A 20,607-nucleotide genomic window follows, 5' to 3' on the forward strand; every position below is an offset into this window, starting at 1 on the left:
GATGTCACCTTTTTCTTTCATCTGAGTGGCCCTCCTGTATTTCTGCTTACCTACACAACTGCCAACAGTCACCGCCTCCATCAGACTACCAGCATCTGAGTGGAAAAACGATGCTGCTATCTCTCCTTGTAAAAGTAGCGAGTATCTGACATACACTAGATGATGGGGAAGTTACATCCTAAGTGTGACAGAGGCATAATCACGGCATATATCATGCAAACAGAAATGAGATAAAGCAAAAAGGAACAGAAAGGAATGGGAAGGTGGGGAAAGTAGTGAGGTGAGGATTTTAAAAGAAATTGGATCAATACTATCATTACTTTATGTTGCTACAATGGAATAAGAGAGAAGGTGACCACATAGCAACACTCATTCAACATTCTGTGGAGAATTTTGTAATTCTTCTTATTTTTATGTTTTATTACTTGGACCTGGGATTAGCCAAATGTTCTTTGTGCTATAGTTAGGTCAACCAGGGTTGAACTGAGAAATGATTATGTGTCACAATATAAACACTGCATATATGCCTATCTGCTACCAAGCTAACTGATCCTCACTGTGCAAACTCCGTAACTATTCACACACTTGCTGGAAATTATTTTAGCACCCAGATCACTGTTTTCTGCACTATGGCAGTCACTTGGTAGAACCCAGGCTCTTACATGAACCACACTATTCAGATGACTGTCCTGTGCAGCTCTTGTACTGTGAACACTTGTTTTAGTGTATGTGTCCTTTGAATACAATACTTTTGCACTCCTGTGGCCCTCAGGAATAGTGTCTACTGCTAATAAAAAGAGAGCTTGTTATTTTAGAGAAGTGGACTGATGGGCTAGCAAAGAAAACACATGCCCGTCAAGAAAAGCCTTGCTCTGATAGGAGCTACAGTGTCATTTGTCAGAGCTTAATGTTAAGGAGTCAATGGTCTGATATTGAAACAGAAACACACACACACACACACACACACACACACACACACACACACACACACTACAAAACAACAACAACAACAACAAAAACACAAGGTCACAAACTGACTGGCTAATAAAGATCTTGGGACCAAAAGCTGGAAGAAACTAGCTCTACACTTCCTCTAAGAACACGGCTCAGTATTCAAGAATTTAGTGTTTGAGTCTACTTACAGAACCCAACTACCACAAATGAAAACATTACCTACATTTACTAATTCATAACTTATCTAGTAGTCAAGATAAAAATGTAAAATGCACACCAAAGTTTAAGTAAGAGATCAAATTGAAAATTAGTAAAAAATTAATTAGTTATTTAAAAAGTGAGAAAGAATTGGTAATTTTCCTCTTTAGAAGCTATGAGCGATAAATCCACTCTTTCTCCTGGTGCAGAACTGAGCCCAGGGCCTCTCACATGCCAGCACATGCTCCCCACACAGTCACAGCTCCTTAGGATCCCATGAACTTTCAGACAGTGCTTTCCTTATGGATTGCATGACTAAAACATAACTTTATCATTCAGAAGAGCCAGGGCCCTCACAAGGAATCAAACACTAAACTGTAAGTTTTAGGACTCATCAAAATCTAACTTCTAAATAATCTCAGCACATTTTAAAGAGACAATTAATACAGTCAAGAACAAGGTAGAATACTTATTCATCTGTAAAGACAATTGAAGTGACTGCCCAGTTCTTGCCAGTCCAACTACTCACTCTGCTACCATGTACATCAAAAAGAAAGCTTAAAACACCCACCTAGAAATATGTCGAATCTTAGAAGACACTACTGCCTCTTCCTCAACTCAATAAAGCAGCCTGTATTGCCTGACCTTACATGGTTTTAATTTACTTTTTTGACTTGGAATTTTGTGACAGTTTCTCAGGCTGACTAGGGCCAGCATCACTACATGGATGAGGATACTTTACCTCCCAAGCACTGGACCACATACAGGCACACGCCACCACATGTAGTATTTAGTAGTAAAGCCCTACTTGTGACCAGCTCCACAGAGGTCACCTGTTTAAGGACTTTTAGATGCTTGCTAGGTCAGAAGAAAGCCCAGCACAATTAGCTCCTTTTATAACAAGCTGTTTTCTCTCTGCTGACTCACTGCTCGAGGGAGACAGACACATACTGAAGGAGACTATTCCCTCTGGGTTAGAAGGTTCCTTACCTGGCCATGCTCCGTCCTAGCCCCAGGGCTAAACCAGTGGCTGTGGAGAGAAGAAGAGCTGTTAGCTGGTCCCTCCCCAGAAGCACTTGCTGTCCCATGAATAGTCAGCATATGCTTTAAGGAATTTGTTCACACTAGCTACAGAACCTTAAATATGTTTTATTTTAATGGATATTTCATGTAATTCTAGACTTACACCAATTTTGACAGCAATGTAAGAGTGCTCATAACCCAGTAATTTTCAATTTAATAAGCAAACGGAGTTAGAATTACATTTCCATTTAATTATGTTAACATAAACTGCTGGGACTGTGTTCATTTTACAAATCAATTCTGGTTATAAAATCTACAAATGCTATCATTTGCCACAACTTAATTATAGCATCATTATGCCAAATTATGACCTTTTGATTATTGGAGTTATTTAAAAAGAGTTGAAAATACAAGAATATTCAATTCTGCAGCTCCGCACTAAGGACCAAAACAAAAAAAAACCCCACATATGAATCCTAGACCATCATGGCCCACACTTTGGATACATTCCTTTTACAGCTACAGCCATCAGGATTTTTGGATCAGAACTAGTTCCGCAACAGTGAAAACACAAGTCACTGCACAGTCAGAGCCTCCCATTATTCTACTGCCAAGCCCAGCTCTTTTGTCCCACACTCCATAGAGTCTCACCACACTTGTCAGTGGGAGTTCTTATTAGCTGCATGCCCAGTACTCCAGTAGCACACAGCATAAAGACTATTAAACATCTAAGACTGGGAAATTGAGGAAGACATTGAAAACATAGGGAATATTAGAGACTCAGAACAACAGCATCTTTATGTACTATGGCCTCTTTAGAGACATGACATGGATTGTCAATTCTCATGAAAACCTTAGTTCCAGATATAGACATGAGGAGCTGGATTTCCTTGCCAAAATGTGCTGTCAGTACACCATGCTACCGAAGGACAAGAAAGACTTACATTGACTGGCACATCCCTGGGGTCTCTCTAAGATTGCTATGCATTCTCTAGCTTCTGGGGCAGCTAGCTGGGAGGGACCAGCCTCCACAGGAGCAGGGTTTGGCTACATTTCCTCTAAGCAATTCTCCAGGTCATGGCAGGTGATGTTCTCTGGCAGGGCAGAACCCACACTGCTATGACAACGTACACTTAACTGGTATTAGTGTGCAGAGTCTGGATTAGCTACCAGCTGGAAGCAAACTTTCAATGAGAGTTCTACTGACAGCTTAACCAAAATTTCCTTTCTGCTGTGGATTGTTTTAAAGCAAAGTATTTAAGGATCAAATGCACACCCTGGTTAATCATTTCATAAAAGGATTAAAAACAGCAGTCATCTGTGCCATCTCTCCCAACTCTAAAGCCCAGCATGGAAAAACAGAGCTTTTGCTCTTTTCCTTCTCAAAAACATGCTAACTTTTGTTAGAATACAGCATAGTGGTGGTGCATATGTGATTTTATATGTTAACAACTGACTTCCTAGTATCATAAATGGACTCTTCACTAGCTGCTGATACTCATCAGTTAAGAGTAAGATATTCTATCACTGTTATGAAGTGAGCACTTCCTGCCACTGAGCTGCCTTTACTTCTCCCACAGCTGGTGCTGACCTTACTTTTTCTCTGCTGTGTCTTTCTGCACTCCCTTCAGCCTCTTTTCAAGGAAGAGTCACATCTTTATCATCCAGTGATGGGGCGATGTCCAGAGCCTACCCTATTTTAAAGTTCGCCTTTTCTAGGGAACTTTGAGAGGTTTTCTGTGGTGCTTGCTGAACTTGTACCCTGCCATCTGCTGACTCAGTCACTGCCCTTTGGGTCTGGAAACTGGGTCTGGAACTGAAGCTTCTACCACATCCTCCTCTCTCACCATTTTTGTAGATTTTGCCTTCATAGGATTTGGGTGAGAAGATTGAAAATAAGTTTTCCAAGAGGCAAACACCCTAAGAGGCAGTTTGACCATTGAGGCCACCCTGGGATTTAGAGCGTGGAGAAATATAATTTGGCAGAGTCTGGAAGGGTCACTGGGGGACTTTGAGAGAAGTTCCAGAAGGTGAGGTGGGAGAGACACAGGAGGGTGTGGACGGACGAGGATGTGAAGAAGTGAACAGGCCTACAGGAGGGGAGGAAGAGAGGAGGGGATAAAGAGTGCGGGTGGAGGAAAGTTAGAGACTGAAGGAGTGGATGAGGAAGCCCAGGCAAGAGGAAAGGGCTGATGAAAATACAGGCGCTGGAGTCAACTGTGGCCAAAAGAAGTTCATTTCCTCTAATAAACAGAATGCAAGAAAGAGAGTGAAGGAAGGAATGAGTGCCTAAATTCATTTCAATGAGTCTTAATGAACAAAGGCTGTGAATGAACGAGGAATAAGAGAGCTGGCAGAATATTAGGAAATCAAAATTTAGAGTCCAGGAGTTCTGGGTGGTTTTGCTCCAGAGCTGAGTAGCACACCTGCGAAGCTCACTGGTCAAGTGGGCAGCAAACCTGTGCCAAGTGCTGACATGCACTGTTCATGCAAATCTCCCTGAAGTGACACTGGTCTCAGGAGCACCCCACAAGCTAGACAGCATTTAATCCCCAAACTCTGAGGTAGGTGCTTTGCAAACAAAGAAACAAGCTCAGAGAGATGAAGTGATTTGCCCAAGATTTCATAAGCGAGTAATAGTTGGAGTTCAAAGGTCAGTATTATGATTCTGAAGCCATGCTCTTCTAGCCACCATATCTGTGGCTCCCAACAGAAATGCAGCAACTGATGCCAAGAGAGCGATTCAAGAATCCAAGCCTCCTGGGAACAAGGGGCAAGTAAAGGGGAGTAGACAGCAAGGAGAACCTTTCCTGGGCCATTGGTGCATTAGGTAGGGAAAGGCTGGCCTCTGTGTCCACCACTGCAGAAATCAAAGTCCACAGCAGGCTGTTCCCTTTGGCAGTCTGTCTCCCTCACCTGGCAGATTTAGATGCTTCCTCTTCTACACCTTCAGTACGTTTGCTCACACCTATCTCCTTTTACGAAATTAGGTTCAAATACTGGGGTATTTATTTACTCTGGTAAAGGAAGCTGGAGTTCTTTTGAGAGAGGGACAGTATCAAGGGCAACAATCATGGCAAGGCAGCCGTGAAAATACATAGACTGAGCTATGAGAAGCAGTAGCCAATGAACTGCTGCATCTAACCAGTGCTCATTGCTGGGAGCCTTACCTAGGGCTACAACAGGTCTGGCCAAGCCGTTCTCATCTCAACCTTATCAAATCTCAATGCTCACCAGCATGCCAAGGCTGGCATCCACTGAAGTGACAACTGAACCCAGAATGTCTGGTTCTGGGCCCTGAGTTCTTAGTAAACCTTCCTTTTATTGCCTCTAGTTTAGTGTCATGAGTTTTGACGGAGAAGGGGCTGGGATTGTGTTTCTGGGCTGTTTCTCCCCTTTCTGTGCTCACAGAGCCTAGAATAATAATGAGGAATTTTAATGATCTTAATGATGTTGTATTTAAAAAATAGCTAGGAGCTGGGAAGATGACTTAGCTGGTAAAGTGCATGTTGTGCAAACATGAAGACCTAAGTTTGAGTCCCAGAACCTACATAAAAAGCTGAGCAGGCAATTCAGCTGAGCTGGCTTGTAATTCAGCACTGAGGAGGCCCAGAATGCAGGATATCTCTTAGACTTGCTGGCCATCGATATAACCAAATAAGAAAGCTTCAGGTTCAGTGTCTCAGGAGGCATGACAGACAGAGACTATGGAAGATGCTCCATTAGAAATAAAGGAATAAAATGGTAGTAGTGGCCTTCAAATGTGAGTGAAGCTCACATGAAGAGTAGTGCCCTGAACCAGAATGCAGTTGCATCGATGGATTTGCACTTGAGTCCGGGGTTCAGAGCAGGCTCACAGAATACTAACAGTGAAAGAAGTGGATAGAGAGGCGGAGACACAGGCCAGCAGTCTGCTCGAGGCAGAAGAGCTGGATGTGACCTCTAAGCTCAGTTCTCTCTGTGGGATCCAGGTACAGACTAGGCATATCTAGAAACAGCCTATCATGCTCAGTAAGGTTCTGCTGGATGCAGAAATCTGCACCTCCTCCTGAGACCTTGTTGCAGCCATTGTTCAAGCAGAGCAGTCTTCTAAGTACAGAGCGGAAGGGACTGGGTTTGAGGTCTCTGTGGATGTCAAGTGCTAGGTCAGTTCCTTCTCATGCTTCCACAACCTCCTTCCATAAGCACAGAGCTGCACAGCAGGTAGCAGCAGGGTACTGGATTTCATAGGCACCCACTAATATTACTCATGGGCAAAAAGACAAAGCCCACACCAAGATTTCTAATTGAGGACTCCAGGGAAATGTACTGAAGTAAAGGGTAAAAAGTATAATAAAATGTACTTTTATATACATGGTGTGAGAAATAAGTTTTTCCTTTTGGACATGGAAGCATATTTTTTTTTTAATAATGAGAGAAAGGTGTGTGTGTGTGTGTGTGTGTGTGTGTGTGTGTGTACACTCTCTTTCTCTGTGATGTTCAATATAGTAGCCATTAGCCAGATCTATCTACTTAAATTTAAAGGAATGTACATATTCGGTTCCTTTATTGAGCAGTCACATTGCAGGCCTAAAGGCACACATGGTGTAGCGACCACCACTACGTTCATTTGGGATGTAGAACAAGTGCACTACTGTGAAAAATTTACTGGATGGCACTGGTCTAAATGGGTTATCGTTGAAAATCTACATTAACTTTGAAAATGCCATACCATTTTTTACCGTAAACATCTGCCTTGGGAAGCACAGTCTGTTTTTGATGAGATTTGTAACGATGAAGTACACAATAGAGGTGAGGAGCTGGTTATGGTGGCACACACCTATAATCTCAGCACTCAGGAGACTAAGACAGGAGAGGCTTGAGTTCAAGTCTAGTTGTATCAGGAATTATTAAAGCAAGACAGTCCAGCATCAAGAAGCCATATGGCTAAGAACTTAGCCTTTGTAGCTACCTCAAACGCCAGTGAAAAAGCCTAAGAACGGGGGCTAACCTGTCACTATGGAAACAGAGAGAGAGCTCAATCATAGCTAATGAACAAACTGAAGAGGAGAAACTAAACGTTCAGGTGACTGACTTTTCACTCCTCATCAAGGCAGACTCCTTAGCTGTGTCCCAGGCTTGGCCAGCTCCTTCTCCAGTCTCACAACATGACAATGTGCTTTCATGGCCCTTCATTTAGCTTAGAATTCTTCCAGATTACTGGGTGCAGAACATGCTATTTTATTTGCTTGAAATGTACTTCCCATCCCAATTGACGTACTTCAGAGATTTATCAGTTGTTCTAGGTTGATATCCAGTTAAATTTTAAGAACTGGAGCCCTCAGCTCAGTATACAATAATGCACACGTAATATTATGTAATTGCACATGTATGTGCCTTATCCACTGACCACTGTCTGTGAGTACCATGAGCTCAGTGATCATGTCTGTCTTGGTTTCTGCTGTGTGTCTGCTGAGGGCATAAGAGCATGACTTGAGATGGCAGACAGAGCTTGATCAACTACAGTGCCATGTTTTTCTCTCCTAAGATATTCCTCCTCCATTACATTTTTCTATGATGCAAAATGTCAACTCTAAACTTATATATAGGGGGCTCTTTAAAAGTTTCATTTACTTTATTAAAATACTAATGAAAATTCAGAATGTTTAGCTTGATATGCTTGATAAACAGAAAAACGGAAGTTTGGGAACAGGCTCTGGAGTCTCTCAGGTAGCTCTGGAAAACATTATATATTTGGAGTCTAGGTTCCTTTCTTAACAACAAAAATAACATTGGGGGGTAGCAAGATGGCTCAGCAAGTCAAGTTCTTGGTATGAAAGCTTGACTCTCTGGGTTCGACCTCTCAAACCAACAAAGGAGTAGAAGAAAAGAAATGATTCCACAAAGTTGTCCTCAAATCTCCACGTGTGGGCCATGATACATACTCCATATCATCCCAACACAATAAAAATAAAGATTTTCTTGGGACCAGGAGACTTAAACATAAATTCCAATCTCCCATACAGAAGACATTTGAAATCAATATTAATGTCCTCCCTGCAGTACACTGTGGGCTACAATAACACATGTGACTTCATTCTGTGAGCTCTGGATCCCTCAATGTCACAGAAGAATCGACAGGACTGGAGATCTCTACAGGACTCCCATAGGGCTTGCATGTCACAGACACATCAGAGAAGCCTCGGGCATTATTTCCTAATTGACTTTTGGTCAAGCAGAGTTGGAGTGTGTGGCTTTGGAAAAGTCAAACCACCTATAAAATGGAGAATGCACATCTGCTTTGGTAATTCAGAGAGCAAAGACATTAAAATGACACATCTAAAAAAGAAAACCTGGTAAGATGCAAACTATTCAGACTTGAATTTTGAGGTGCTTTTTAGTGGAGATGGCCACGCTCTGCACAGTGCTCTGTAAACACCTTATATAAGGAGGCTACCTCACTTACTGCATAACTAAAACAGACACGTAAGCCTGACTCACACCCATGTTGACCACGATAAATAAGAGAAGGAACTGATCCAGGATAGTGTATATACCCTAACCTATAGTTAAAGCCGCTTTTCTCCATAATGCAATAAATGCTAAATTTAAAAGTGAAAAAGTATTCTCAATAAACATAACCTTTAATCCAGGCAAATCTTGCTAAAAGCAAGCTTGATATTTACACAAAAGATAAAATGAGTGAATATTTGCGTTATGAAGGAATTCATCATAGAATTGTAATGAGTTATCTGTGTGCATTTTTAAAAAGTTAATTCTATATACTTTGGAAGTAGATATATTTTGTATCAAAATAAAACAAAAGCAGAATATGAATATCAATTAATAAAGCATAAATATCTCTTTAAAATTAAATTAAGTATCTTATAGGTAATTGAGTAAAGTTATAGAGAAGATAAAAGCCTGGGACCTTTTTGGTGTTCAGACAGGATCACGCTGTGTTGCCACGGCTGGCTTAGTGAGACGCAGCATAGACTAGTTTTACGATCTCTGGCAGTCAATCCTCTTGCTTCAGCCTCCTGAATGCTGGCTGTAGAGGGGTGTGCCACCGTGCCTGGCTCTAACATATACTCCTAAGAGGGAGCCATGTTAATTTTCACATTTTACTATTTGCATATTTAGAAAGGCAACAGAGTGATGACATTGATGATTAAATTTCAAAACACTGTATTTTTAAGATAATTATTAGTTTTAGTTTTGTTTATGCATATGTGTGAGTGTGTGCCATGTGAATGCAGGCACCGGCAGAAGCCAGAGGCATTGGATTTCTCAGTGCTGGAGTCACAGGTGGTGTTGAGCTTCTTGATGTGGACACTGGGAATTGAACTTGGGTCTTCTGGAAGAACAGCATGTGCTCTTTAACTACTGAGCCATGTCTCTAGTCTCCTCAAACTTTTTTTTTTTTTTTTATCAGAAGCTAGATATTAACTTCACTGTGTTAGCTGGGTTAAGAATCTTTGCACATTCTCTCTTATTTTAATGAATACTCGATTTATCTGTGCTAAATACTTCCTGATAAAAGGGAATAACCATCTATAAATGACTGGACTTTCAACATGATATTATTTTTCCTGAAAATAATTACTAGATAGTTTTTTCTCCAATTAGCTGAAAACATAGTGTTATTTTATTAAATTGATAACCATTTATAAGTATGGTATTCGGACTTTCTAGTGTGGTGCCCATGTTCACAAGACTCTATGTTATAAGAGGTGTGTAGCAATGCTGCCATTAGCAAATAACAATCTGAATTTTGTTTGCATAGTGGAAATTATCTTGAAATGTTATTTTACAATATTTATTTATTCAGCCATTGAAGTAATAGAATAACCTAGGATGTCACGCATGGATGTAAGAGCTCTGAGCTGCAGTCCACCCCTTATCTATACCTTTATTGACCAGCCTCCACTATTTGTGGGGAGCCTAGGTTCTCTAGAGTAGCCTACTGCCATTGGCCTCTTAACCCTGAAAGCAACTTTTCCTTCTCCAGCTGGGAGGGTCCCGTGCCTTCCCAGCTCTTTCTACATAGCCCGGCCCAGAGACAGGACACTGGGAGCTGTGATCCTCTAGCAACAATCATTCCAAACTGAAAAACCCTTCAAACTTTTGAGTCCGCACAGTAACTCACTCTATTTAGTCAACTCTATTCTAACTTTAACGTTGACAAGTGAAACTACTTATTTTCATGTTTGTGGGAGTGGTGCTCGAATGGATGTGTGCATGTTGATAAGGGTGTGGGTATGAGTTTGGGGCGTCCTCACACCTGTGCTGCAAGCACTTTCTCCACCGCACCATCTCCCAGCACCACAAGTTAAACTGATTCTATAAGATACCTTCGGAGATTTTATAGAGAAAGCTAAAAACAACAAAACAAAACAAAGAAACAAAACGCATAAAAAAATTACCAAGTTTTACTATGTAGTCCTGGTCAGTCTTGAATTTATAATCCTCCTGCCTTAGCCCTTCTGAGTATAGGGGTTACAGTCATGTTCAACCAGGCCTGGCTTAAAACCAAAAACTAAGAGGAATCCTTAATGGAATAAAAACAATAGCCATCACTTGAATACAGAGTTTGAAGATATTTAGCAGGTTAATGACTGCTTCCTGTTTTCCTACAGGTTCTTGAGCTGTAAGGTAAATTGCAGTGAGGATTAATTCATGGATTCTCTAGATTCCTGTCTAAGCATCAGGAAGGGACATCTCATGACAACTAATTCAAATAACTTCTAGCTGGATGCCATTCTAGATGTGAAGTTATGTTTTCTTTTAACTATCAAGCATCATGAAAAAGAAAGTGAAGAGTCAAGCATCCTGCTCAAGAACCGGAGACTAGAGACGCAGTTTGAAGAGGCAGCGGGTGGGGAGCTCTAGTTAGCAAGTCTGTGCTTCACACAACTAAGGCTGCTGCGCAGGGGTTAAAACCACTCAGTAGAACAATTCCACAAAGATGACTGAGCATCTGTGAACAAGAACTGCTAGAGAGACTCATACCTGCCCCTGGAGGTCAGCATGCACTACCACAAGATGGAATGCTTCAGGGGACAGACTAGGGAAGGACACAGGACACATGGAAGCAGTACTGTCTGTTAGTGTGGAATGGAAAACAAGAGAAACCAACTGAGTGTCTGCAGAAAGGCCAAGCAACAGCGTACACGGCCACCAGCAGTCTATGATGAACTCCCGACTTTCCCACAGAGACATGTGTGGCTCTACCTATGCAGCAGCCTGGGATGACACGTGCTCCTACAGTCTTAACAGCTGCTCCTACAAAGCAGTGTCCTCTCTGGGGAATGCTGCTCAAACCGCCTGTGCACGCTGGGCAGTAAGCAAGGCGTTCCTAAGTGGAATCCTCATCTTCTGTTGAGATGGCTTTCCTTCTCCACACCTCTATAATGCACATGTGTGCATCTGCTTATGTACAAGTGCATAAGCCGCTTTACAAAGATGATCCATGAGCAGATCTAATTAACCATCTGTATCGTTCAGAGGCCCTGGATGAAGAGTCTGAGAGAGATGAAGTACCAACCACATGAGATCTGAAAGAGGTCTCTTCTGGGGAAGGCTGGGGTATTCTACACACTGTGTATGTTTGGAAAGAACAGAACATGGGCATGGTACAGAGACAATGGACTGGGCATGATAAACTGTCAGTAGCTACTCGCTGGACAGTATCTCCTTCTCAGGCTTGATTGTTAGAGGTAACTGTGCCCACCTACAGAGTTATTACCTGTCTGGAACTTGACTACGTATCTTCTTTCCTGGTTTTCTTTAAGCCATGACAACCAAGTATTCTGATTCTGGTCAATGGGCACGAAGGGGAGATGGGAGAGTGTGCACAGCACAAGAAGCTCTCTTGCTGGAAGGTGAAAAGGGGAGCTGCTGGCACTACCCTCTCCAAAGCAGAGGAGCTGAGGACCAGAAGCAGTCATCTCCAAACCAGGAGACAATAAACATGAGGACATAAGAGAAAAGGACAATGATGGCAATGTTACTGGCAGAATTGTGTCCCTGCAAAAGACAGTATGGAGTCCTAATATCATAATCCAAAAGAGGACCTTGTCTGGATATAGGCTCTCTACAGACACAAGGTAAAATGAGGTCAGCGAGGCAGGGCTGCAGTCCAGTGTGACATTATAAAACGTCTTATTTATCTGCCTTGGTGCCTTATAAAGGAGAAATTCAGAAAAGGAGCAGCACAGGGAAAAGCCCCCTGAAGATGCGGCTGGGGAGAGGCCCACAGAGATGCAGGAGGGAGCTAACTCTACAGACAGCGTGGCATCAGACCTGGGGCTTTGTGACAGCAGCCTAGCAAGGAATACAGATGGCAAAGGAGAAGCAGAAGCAGTCTGCCCCAGTCAGTATCTTGAAGCTTTTCAAAAGCCCCCTTTTCACCTTATGTGAGAAAACAAAACAGGAAAGATAAATCTGAAGAAAAACAAAAATAAAACAAACCCAAACTATGTTGGTTTAAGTCTGTACCTGGCCCAGACTGACAGAAGTTTTTTCAGAGTCCTGACAACTATGCCTAGGAGAGAACACAGGAGCCAATCCCAGGGCCACAGGCAGTGGAGGTGAAAACAGGAGACACTCAGATACTAGGAGCAGAACTGATCTGAAGGTTATGGGCAGAGAATGGAAAGACGGTGATAGATGAATAACAGGCTTGGCTGTGCAGGGCGTTTGTCCATGACTATCAGGGTGTCCACTGGCAGCAGACAACAGTGCAGATATGAAGTAACATGACTGGATCTGAACCTGAGTCACTACTCAGGTAAGTACTATGCCCTGGAACCATGGAAAGCCAGAGACTGAGGGGTCTACTGGGACGCTACACTGACATAAAAGTTAATAAAGAAGGCAATGGGGTAGGAAATGGGAAAGAATAGGTCAGGAGAGACACTGGGAACTGGACTAGAGACATGGAGAAGGCAGGAAGTGAAATTAGAGATTTGAGTCCTATGTGGTGAACCAGCGGCAATCCTCACACAGGGGAATAGTAACATAACCACATCTGTGTTCTACCCCTGAAGCGTCTTCACTGACTGAGAACCTTGGAGATCCTGGGGTGGAGGAGACAGAGGGATACTCAGAGTAAGTCCTGTGAATTTAGAGGCAACACGGCAGTTGGCCCGATCCTGTTCTTTCCTATTTACTTATCTATTCATTACAGTTTTTGAGACAGGGTCTCATTAAGCTGAGGCTGGCCCCAAACCTGTTAAATAGCCACACATGACGTTTAACTCTTGATCCTTCTGCCTCCACTTTCCATGTGCTGGGATGGGTACACTGCCATGGCCCACAGCCAGGTCAGTGTGCCCTAGTTTAAATCAGCACTTGGGGTCTTCAGGCACTCCACAACTCTGTCTGAGCGTCTTCCCTGTCAGGCCCTGGGCTAGCACAGGAGTGCAGCAGCAATAAGGAAAGCATCCCCTGCCTGCAGAGCATCTACACTCTGCATCTACTGAAGAGTTTTATATTAAGTAGTGCCACATCTACTTACCTAAGCCTTGTAGTTCAACAAACAAAATTAATACAGAAACTCTACACAACATTTGGCTGTTACCTGAGGGTTTTTTTTTTTTTTAAAGCTTCATCACATCAAGCAAGAAAACAGGGAGATTCTGTTATCATTTTACTATGCTTCAACAATTGTTAATTTTCTATTTAGGTTGCAATTGGTTTTGTTTGTTTTGTTTTTTGTTTTTTAAAAAGAAAGCCAATATTAACAGATCTTAGTAAGACTATTTTCTAGGAAAAAGTAATTGTTTTAATGAACTCATGCCTTTTCTTCTCTCATAGGTGGCAATTTCAATCAACTGCAGATGGTAGAAGAGACAAATGACATCCAACTACCACACATAACATAGGCTTTTCCAACAAGACTATTTAGAATTGAAGTCACCTTCCCAAAATCCCACCTATAGTTCACTAAAGTAATATAACTGTTTAGCTATCTAAAGTTACCTAGTGGGCCATTTCTTTTGTTGCTAAAGGATATACATTTTGGTTTCATTATAGATCTTCACTGTGATAAGCAAAGGCTAGCCAGGCAGAAGCTGCGAGTGGAGAAGCATCAGGAAGATGGGCCATTTGGCATTCATGCTGGCATCACAGAAAGGCTGGGGTACAGGCTCGGTGAGGTCAACTTCATAAAGATTTAAATGCTTTTAGATACAGCCTGGATTTCAGGGAATACGGCATGAATTTCAAACTCTATCAATATAAAGAATGTATTTACAAGTCCTTCTGTGTCTGTCATGGGCTCCATTTCAGCTGTTTTTATATTGTTACCATCCACGTGCCTTATGCTTTTAAAGCAGGCACAAATTAAACTGCTGTCACTCAGAAATAGTCACCCAATTTCTTAAGAGAAACAAGTGGAATAACCCAGCAAGCTGCAGGAACATGAGCACTCACTCATGGTGATGGGCATCTGGGGAAAAGTGAACCATCCTCTTGTTACTGACGGGGCCAGGAGCAGACGTCTGAAAAGAGATTTTAAAACAAATGACAAAAACAGGTCACAATTGGCTTGCTAAAGACAGTGCAGGGCTGTAACAATCTGAAGATATCTTTCTAAATGGAGGAAAGATTAATTTTCAAATCCAAGACAAAATGCAAGGAGCAGAAATCTGGGTAAGAATGGTCCTGTGAGGGATGGAGAACAATCACGACCTGACCTCGGTGCCTAGCACCCACCTGACACACCAACTCCTGGGGATCAGAAGTGCTCCTGGGCCTCCATAAATAAAACAAATCTTTCCAGTGATCTTGTTGGTCTAACAGAGTTACTCTACTAGATTTTGAAGACACTGTCAGAGCATCTTCACCACAGTGTAAACACCATGCTGAAGAACAGAGCAGTGACTGTCAACCCTGTGTGAGAAGAGGTTCAAGCTCATCACTCCCCAGCAGATGCTGCTTTTGTGAACTCCACTTCTGTGGTAAATTTCTAAACACAGAAGTTTGCATTATGACATGCAAATTCAGGCAGTACAAGCACTTCTGTCAAAGGAGCAGTGAACGGTCTTTTCTATATATTTTCCACAAAGGAAGGAATTACCAGGGTAGTTATATTGAGTGAAATATAATTTTAGCATTTAGCAAATAGGAAGAACACTTGCTCCTCTATGTCTATGTAACATTAGAAATTCAAAAAGAAAATATCAATTGTTTCATCTACAGTGTCAACTGCTCAAGTCTGTGATGAACCTCACAGCATTACTGTTATACCCAAGGTTCTCAGATGGATGAATTTGCCATCACCAATGACAAGGTATGAACTTAAAGCAAAGGACTCTGAGTCATGCTCCCTCATAATGCAAGCTGTGCCTGTTTGCTTACCCAAAAGCCATTTAACCACAACAGAATAAAAAAAAGCATGGCCTAAAAAAACAAAACAAAAAATGTTTTGGGAAACTTTCTTCTTGTAACCCTTGAGTAACAAGGATGCCAGCATCCACTCTGACACTTCTAGAAACCCAAACAGAGCCAGTGAGCAGGGGGTGACAGTAATATGTCCAGGGTGGCCACAGGTAACACTTGGCTCTGCTCCAGGGCCACATCCCACATTCATCTCAGAGTACAACTTCATGTTATTCCAGCAGGTATCCCTGGAACACAGTAATCCATTTTCTACACTGGAGCTGTGAGAAAAGCCGCCTGGGCCCGTGTCATGGTTTGTTAGACGTCCATGATCACATTATCTCATGGCGGACCTGACACTTTTATTCAGTTTACAGTATGTTCTATGTACAGGCAACTTATTTCCTTTGCTAGGGCTGCTGACAACCTTTTCCACACTATATTAATCTTGTTTACTGACTTTATCTTGGTACAAATATCAGAAAACTGAACTTTTTATCTCAGAGAAAAAATAAGCAGCATGTTGACAGAGCAGGAGCTATTTTCGGGGCTAAAATTGCTTGTTTACCTGAAGCTACACTTACGGGGAAAATGTTTAAGTCTTGCTCTGGCTTGAAATACATAATCTGAAATTTAATAAATGAAGAAATTTCACATACAGCCATGTGATAAATTGCCTGATGAAAACAATACAGGGGGAATGAATATAATAAAACAGAACTTCTAACGAGTTTATACCACAATACAAATGTAAGCTTTCAATCCAGTCAGAAATAATCCTCCTGGATATTTTTCAGGAATTGTACATGTCTAAAATCTACAAGCTCACTTCAATTGCAGCAGATAATTCACAGAAGATTTGAAGAATCAAATGTAGACATTTAAAACTTCACATGTTTGTTTCCCTGGTCATGGCCTTGGAGAAAGACAAATGACTATTCTCCAGTTCCTTCAAAATGCTGCGACCCTTTAATACAGTTCCTCATGTTGTAGTGACCCCAACCATAAAATTATTTTATTACTACTTTATAACTGTAATTTTGCTACTGTTATGAATCATAATGTAAGTATCTGATATACAGGATATCTGATATGTGACTCCAAAGGGGTCATGACCCACAGGTTGAGACCCACTGAACTAAAGCATCACTTCTGTTATTTTGTGAGGGTCACACCTTAGAGTTCAAAGTTATTATAAGGAGAACACTTACCCAAAATCTGAGCATGAAATCTGCAATACAGAATTCTGAGAGCATTTTAAACTTCCAAAATGCTTAATATGATTGATTATTAGCATGATACATCAAGATATTAACCTTTCAGAAACATATTTAAAAAGTATAAAAATTTATAGGTCCTCTATGATTAATTCAGGGTCTACAATACTTATAAAAATAAAATGAAGAGGCTGGAAAGACAGCTAAGGGGTTAAAGGTACTTGTTGCTCTTGCTGAGGACCTGGGTTTTGTGTCCCAGCACCCACTTGGTGGCTCACAACCACCTCCAGTTCCACAGATCTGATGCCCTCTTCTGGCCTCTACACAGACCTGCTACACATATATACAAATACAATAAAATAACCTCAAAAAACAAAAGAAAAAGGAAGTCTAAAGGTATAGGTCAGTGGTACAGCCCTTGCCGCTACCCCAGAAACAATTTCCAAAATCAGATCATATAGTGATTATTTAATTCCAGGGAAGTTTTAGAAAGAAATCATAAACTGTTTTAAGACATATCTCTTTAAATATGTGTGCCACCATGTCCAGGCAGACAGTCAGGTTTATTAGTGCCAAATATTTTACCTCATATGGTTAGTAGGAGAAGAGGTACTTTGCTTTTCATACAAAAACGGTATCTGCATAATACAGAGTTCTTGGGAGTCACAGAGCTCCAAGGTTAACATTTATTTAATTAGTCAGCATTAGTAATAATGATCCCACACATCATATGGCATGCCCTAAATCTTTAGGGTTTAGTTGCTGAATATACCCCATTGGTAATGAGTGTGGTTCTAACGTTTGCTTACATTATTTGTGCTTCTACAAATTTAAACAAAAGGCCACAGCCAGAAAGAGATGGTTCCCATAGACTCTAACTTCTGTGGTGGTCTCAGCTTTTGCTTCTCTTGCTTGCGGCCGTGGTACTGACCTCAGAGAACACTGTGGTACGAGAGATGAACATGTGGCCATAGCTGTGCAAGATAACAACTGCCGACAGAATGCAAATGCAGGCAAGTGACTCTGTGGGGAGCACCTGTCCTCTCAGGTTAACAGACACATTTGGAGTTCGGTCTTGCTCTTCTCCATCACGACGTCTAACAGGATGACTGGCGGTCTTCGGTCAGAGACAAGCAGAGCAGTTGCTTTTCATTTGCCCATTGCCAAACCTCCCGTAGGTCCCCGTGACACAGCTGACATGTCTCTCCCTGAAGCAGACACTGGGCTGAGGCGTGGGTTGTGAGGCTGGGACAGGGGCTGCCCAGTGTGGATGGCACACTACTCAGGGCGTCTGTTTTAAAGACTCGCACAGGATGCAGCTCCACCCGGACAGCAGGGTTGAAAACCAGCAGCTTTGTTCTCCCCTTCCAGCAAGCCTTCCCATCACCCCGTGCTCACTATTCTGCCTCAGTGCCCACACTGACAAACACTAACTGTGGCAGGCTGCCATTCAAGAGGGCTTTTCAATTTGGTGAGGCCTGGCTAGTCAAGCCCTGTAGCCTCCAGGCTGGAGGGAGGCAAGGCCTGGACCGCCTGCCAGTTTGTCCAGATGCAAGAGTTTCCTCTTTTCTCAGAATAATGATTAATTTGAGGACACTGAGGAGAGAAGCAAGCCTTTACAGTCAAGCAAGCTCTGTATGAAGGCCTCAACTATAGTCAACTAACGTGTCAGTCAAATACATGGGACAGACATTAAGGAAAACCACCCAACAAAGACAAGTTACCAAATATGACTTTCAGTTTGGGGCACGGGAAGCAAGAGCTGGGGGGATTGGAGGACGGGGCAAAAAAAAGAAAAAAAAGAAAAACAACCAACCAAACGAACAAACAGCAACAACAAAAACAGAAGGAAACTGGTTCTGGTTGCTGTGTACAGAGTTACCTTCAGTTTTAAAAAAAGCCGAGGAAATAAAACTCTGTAAAGCCAGCCTGGCAAATGGTTATTCCATTTTCACCCATAGAGGTTCTCAGAGCACGTCAGCCGAGTGAGGCACCCGTGACGACATTGCTGCTCTCAAAGCTTTGCTACAAGTTAGAGAGGGGTGAACAATATACTTCACTATGCTATTCACACTCACAATATTACAGACTGGTCACGATTAACAGGTACAATCTATTTGGGCACAGACACAGATTAAAGAAAATAAAGGTTACAATTACGCCTAAAGCAACATGCAAAAAAAGTAAAAATTACTGTGGGACAACTTGTAAAACCCACAAAAGTGTGCATTCTACTGATAACTCTAGAGTGAAGGGGAACACACAGCCATCTCGTTTAAAGGAATAAAGCGGGGAAACAGCCTCTCCAGGAAGGTAGTAGCTGTATGCAATTTAAGCCCGGCTCCATCCGTCTTAGCAACTTGCTAAATTTAACTTTCCGAACCACTATGTTCCCATTCCATAGCTGGCCCTGGCTCTATGAGCCAGGGAGAAGGAAGCGAACGTGAGCCCCCTTTAGACGCTGTCCTCTTCATCTGTTCCCGGCCTCCCTAGGAAACACAGACTGCATGCAGCAGTCACTGACTGCCCTAAACACAGTAGCACAGCCAGTATCAAGGCAAGCTTCATAGAAATGAACAATCACTTAGAAGTTACCTAGCATTTATACAGAATTATGCTTACATTGACTATATAATAAGCACTATACAGTTCCCATTCAACTGGGTGATTTTTGTTATACTATCACCAGGATAAACTCTTATAAGTCGTGAGTTACAATCCAAGCCTTACTGTTATTCTTCCTTAAGAATAGGAATAACCAGTGGACTGGAAAGATGGTCCAGTAGTTAGAAGACTTTTTGCTCAAGAGGACTCAGATTTGGTTCCCAGCACACATAAGGTGGTACACAATCAACTGTATCTCCAGCTTCTGGGGATCCAATGCCATCTTCTGCATGTACATGCATCCACATGTGCACATATATGTAAAATTCATACATACATATATATATTTTAAAGAATGAGAATAATCAGTAAATAATAACAGAATTAATTACTTTCTTTTCCTGGGTGTCTATGAAAGTAAAATATGCATTTGGAAAGTGGATCAGGTAAGTTTCCCTGGATATAAGATGTCCAAGAATAGACAAATAAGAATACATGGTATGTGACAGGTGCTTCAGGATAGTCACTGTGAGGCCTCACCCAGCAGGAGGTTTCGCTTTAGACAATGTCCTCTAGAAAGAATGAATGTTCAAGAACAAACAGTATTTCTGAGGACAACTGGATTACCTGAGGTTTCAAACACTGAATTATTATACCATTAAATTAAATTAATACAATATCTTAGTTTTCCAACTAAGAAAATGCCCCAAAGTGTGGGATTTTTGTCTCTGTGTGGCATAGGTGTACATACATGTATGTGGAGGCTAGAGGGCAATCTTGTGTGTTGCTCCTGAGGCACTACCCAGCTTTGAGACAGGGTCTTTTGTGGGTCTGCAGTTAGCACGGCAAGCACCAGGCATCCTGGTGATTCCATCTACAAGCACTGGGACTGTCGTGTGCTCCACCACATCCAGCCTTTTCTACCTGGGCTCTAAGGACCAAACTCATGCTCGCAATCACTTTATTGATAGAGCTTCCTTCCCAGACCAAAGTTTGGAATTTTTTCAACTTGTTAATAGTATGGAAATATATACCAGGCTCCCTTCAATCTCTATCTTTAAAAACACCACACTCACAACAGGCTTGATCCTAGCAGCACAGCTACCACTGATGCCACTATTAGTGACAAGTATCCCTAACTTTATCAAATTAAATGAGTGGCTTTGATAATTTGACCTGTCGGTCAGAATGAAAGCTTTCCCACTGGAGCAGCGAGTTTCACTATGAAGAGTTTAAACCCTTTTGG

General features: G+C 42.0%; 1 protein-coding gene across 8 annotated transcripts in view; it reads right to left on the reverse strand.

Moving 5' to 3' along the window:
- Nucleotides 1-20,607, reverse strand: part of Gpatch2 (G-patch domain containing 2) — a 146,227-nt gene that overhangs the window by 35,120 nt on the left and 90,500 nt on the right. For all 8 annotated transcript variants that reach the window (XM_059280979.1, XM_059280987.1, XM_059280985.1 and 5 more), the window contains 2 exons: nucleotides 14,593-14,660; nucleotides 2,143-2,182 (listed from right to left, as the gene is read on the reverse strand). In XM_059280979.1, coding sequence (XP_059136962.1) covers nucleotides 2,143-2,182; nucleotides 14,593-14,660 — 108 coding nt within the window. The remainder of the gene's footprint in view (nucleotides 1-2,142; nucleotides 2,183-14,592; nucleotides 14,661-20,607) is intronic.

This window comes from Peromyscus eremicus, chromosome 15 (assembly GCF_949786415.1).
Source record: "Peromyscus eremicus chromosome 15, PerEre_H2_v1, whole genome shotgun sequence".
Lineage (NCBI taxonomy): Eukaryota > Metazoa > Chordata > Mammalia > Rodentia > Cricetidae > Peromyscus > Peromyscus eremicus.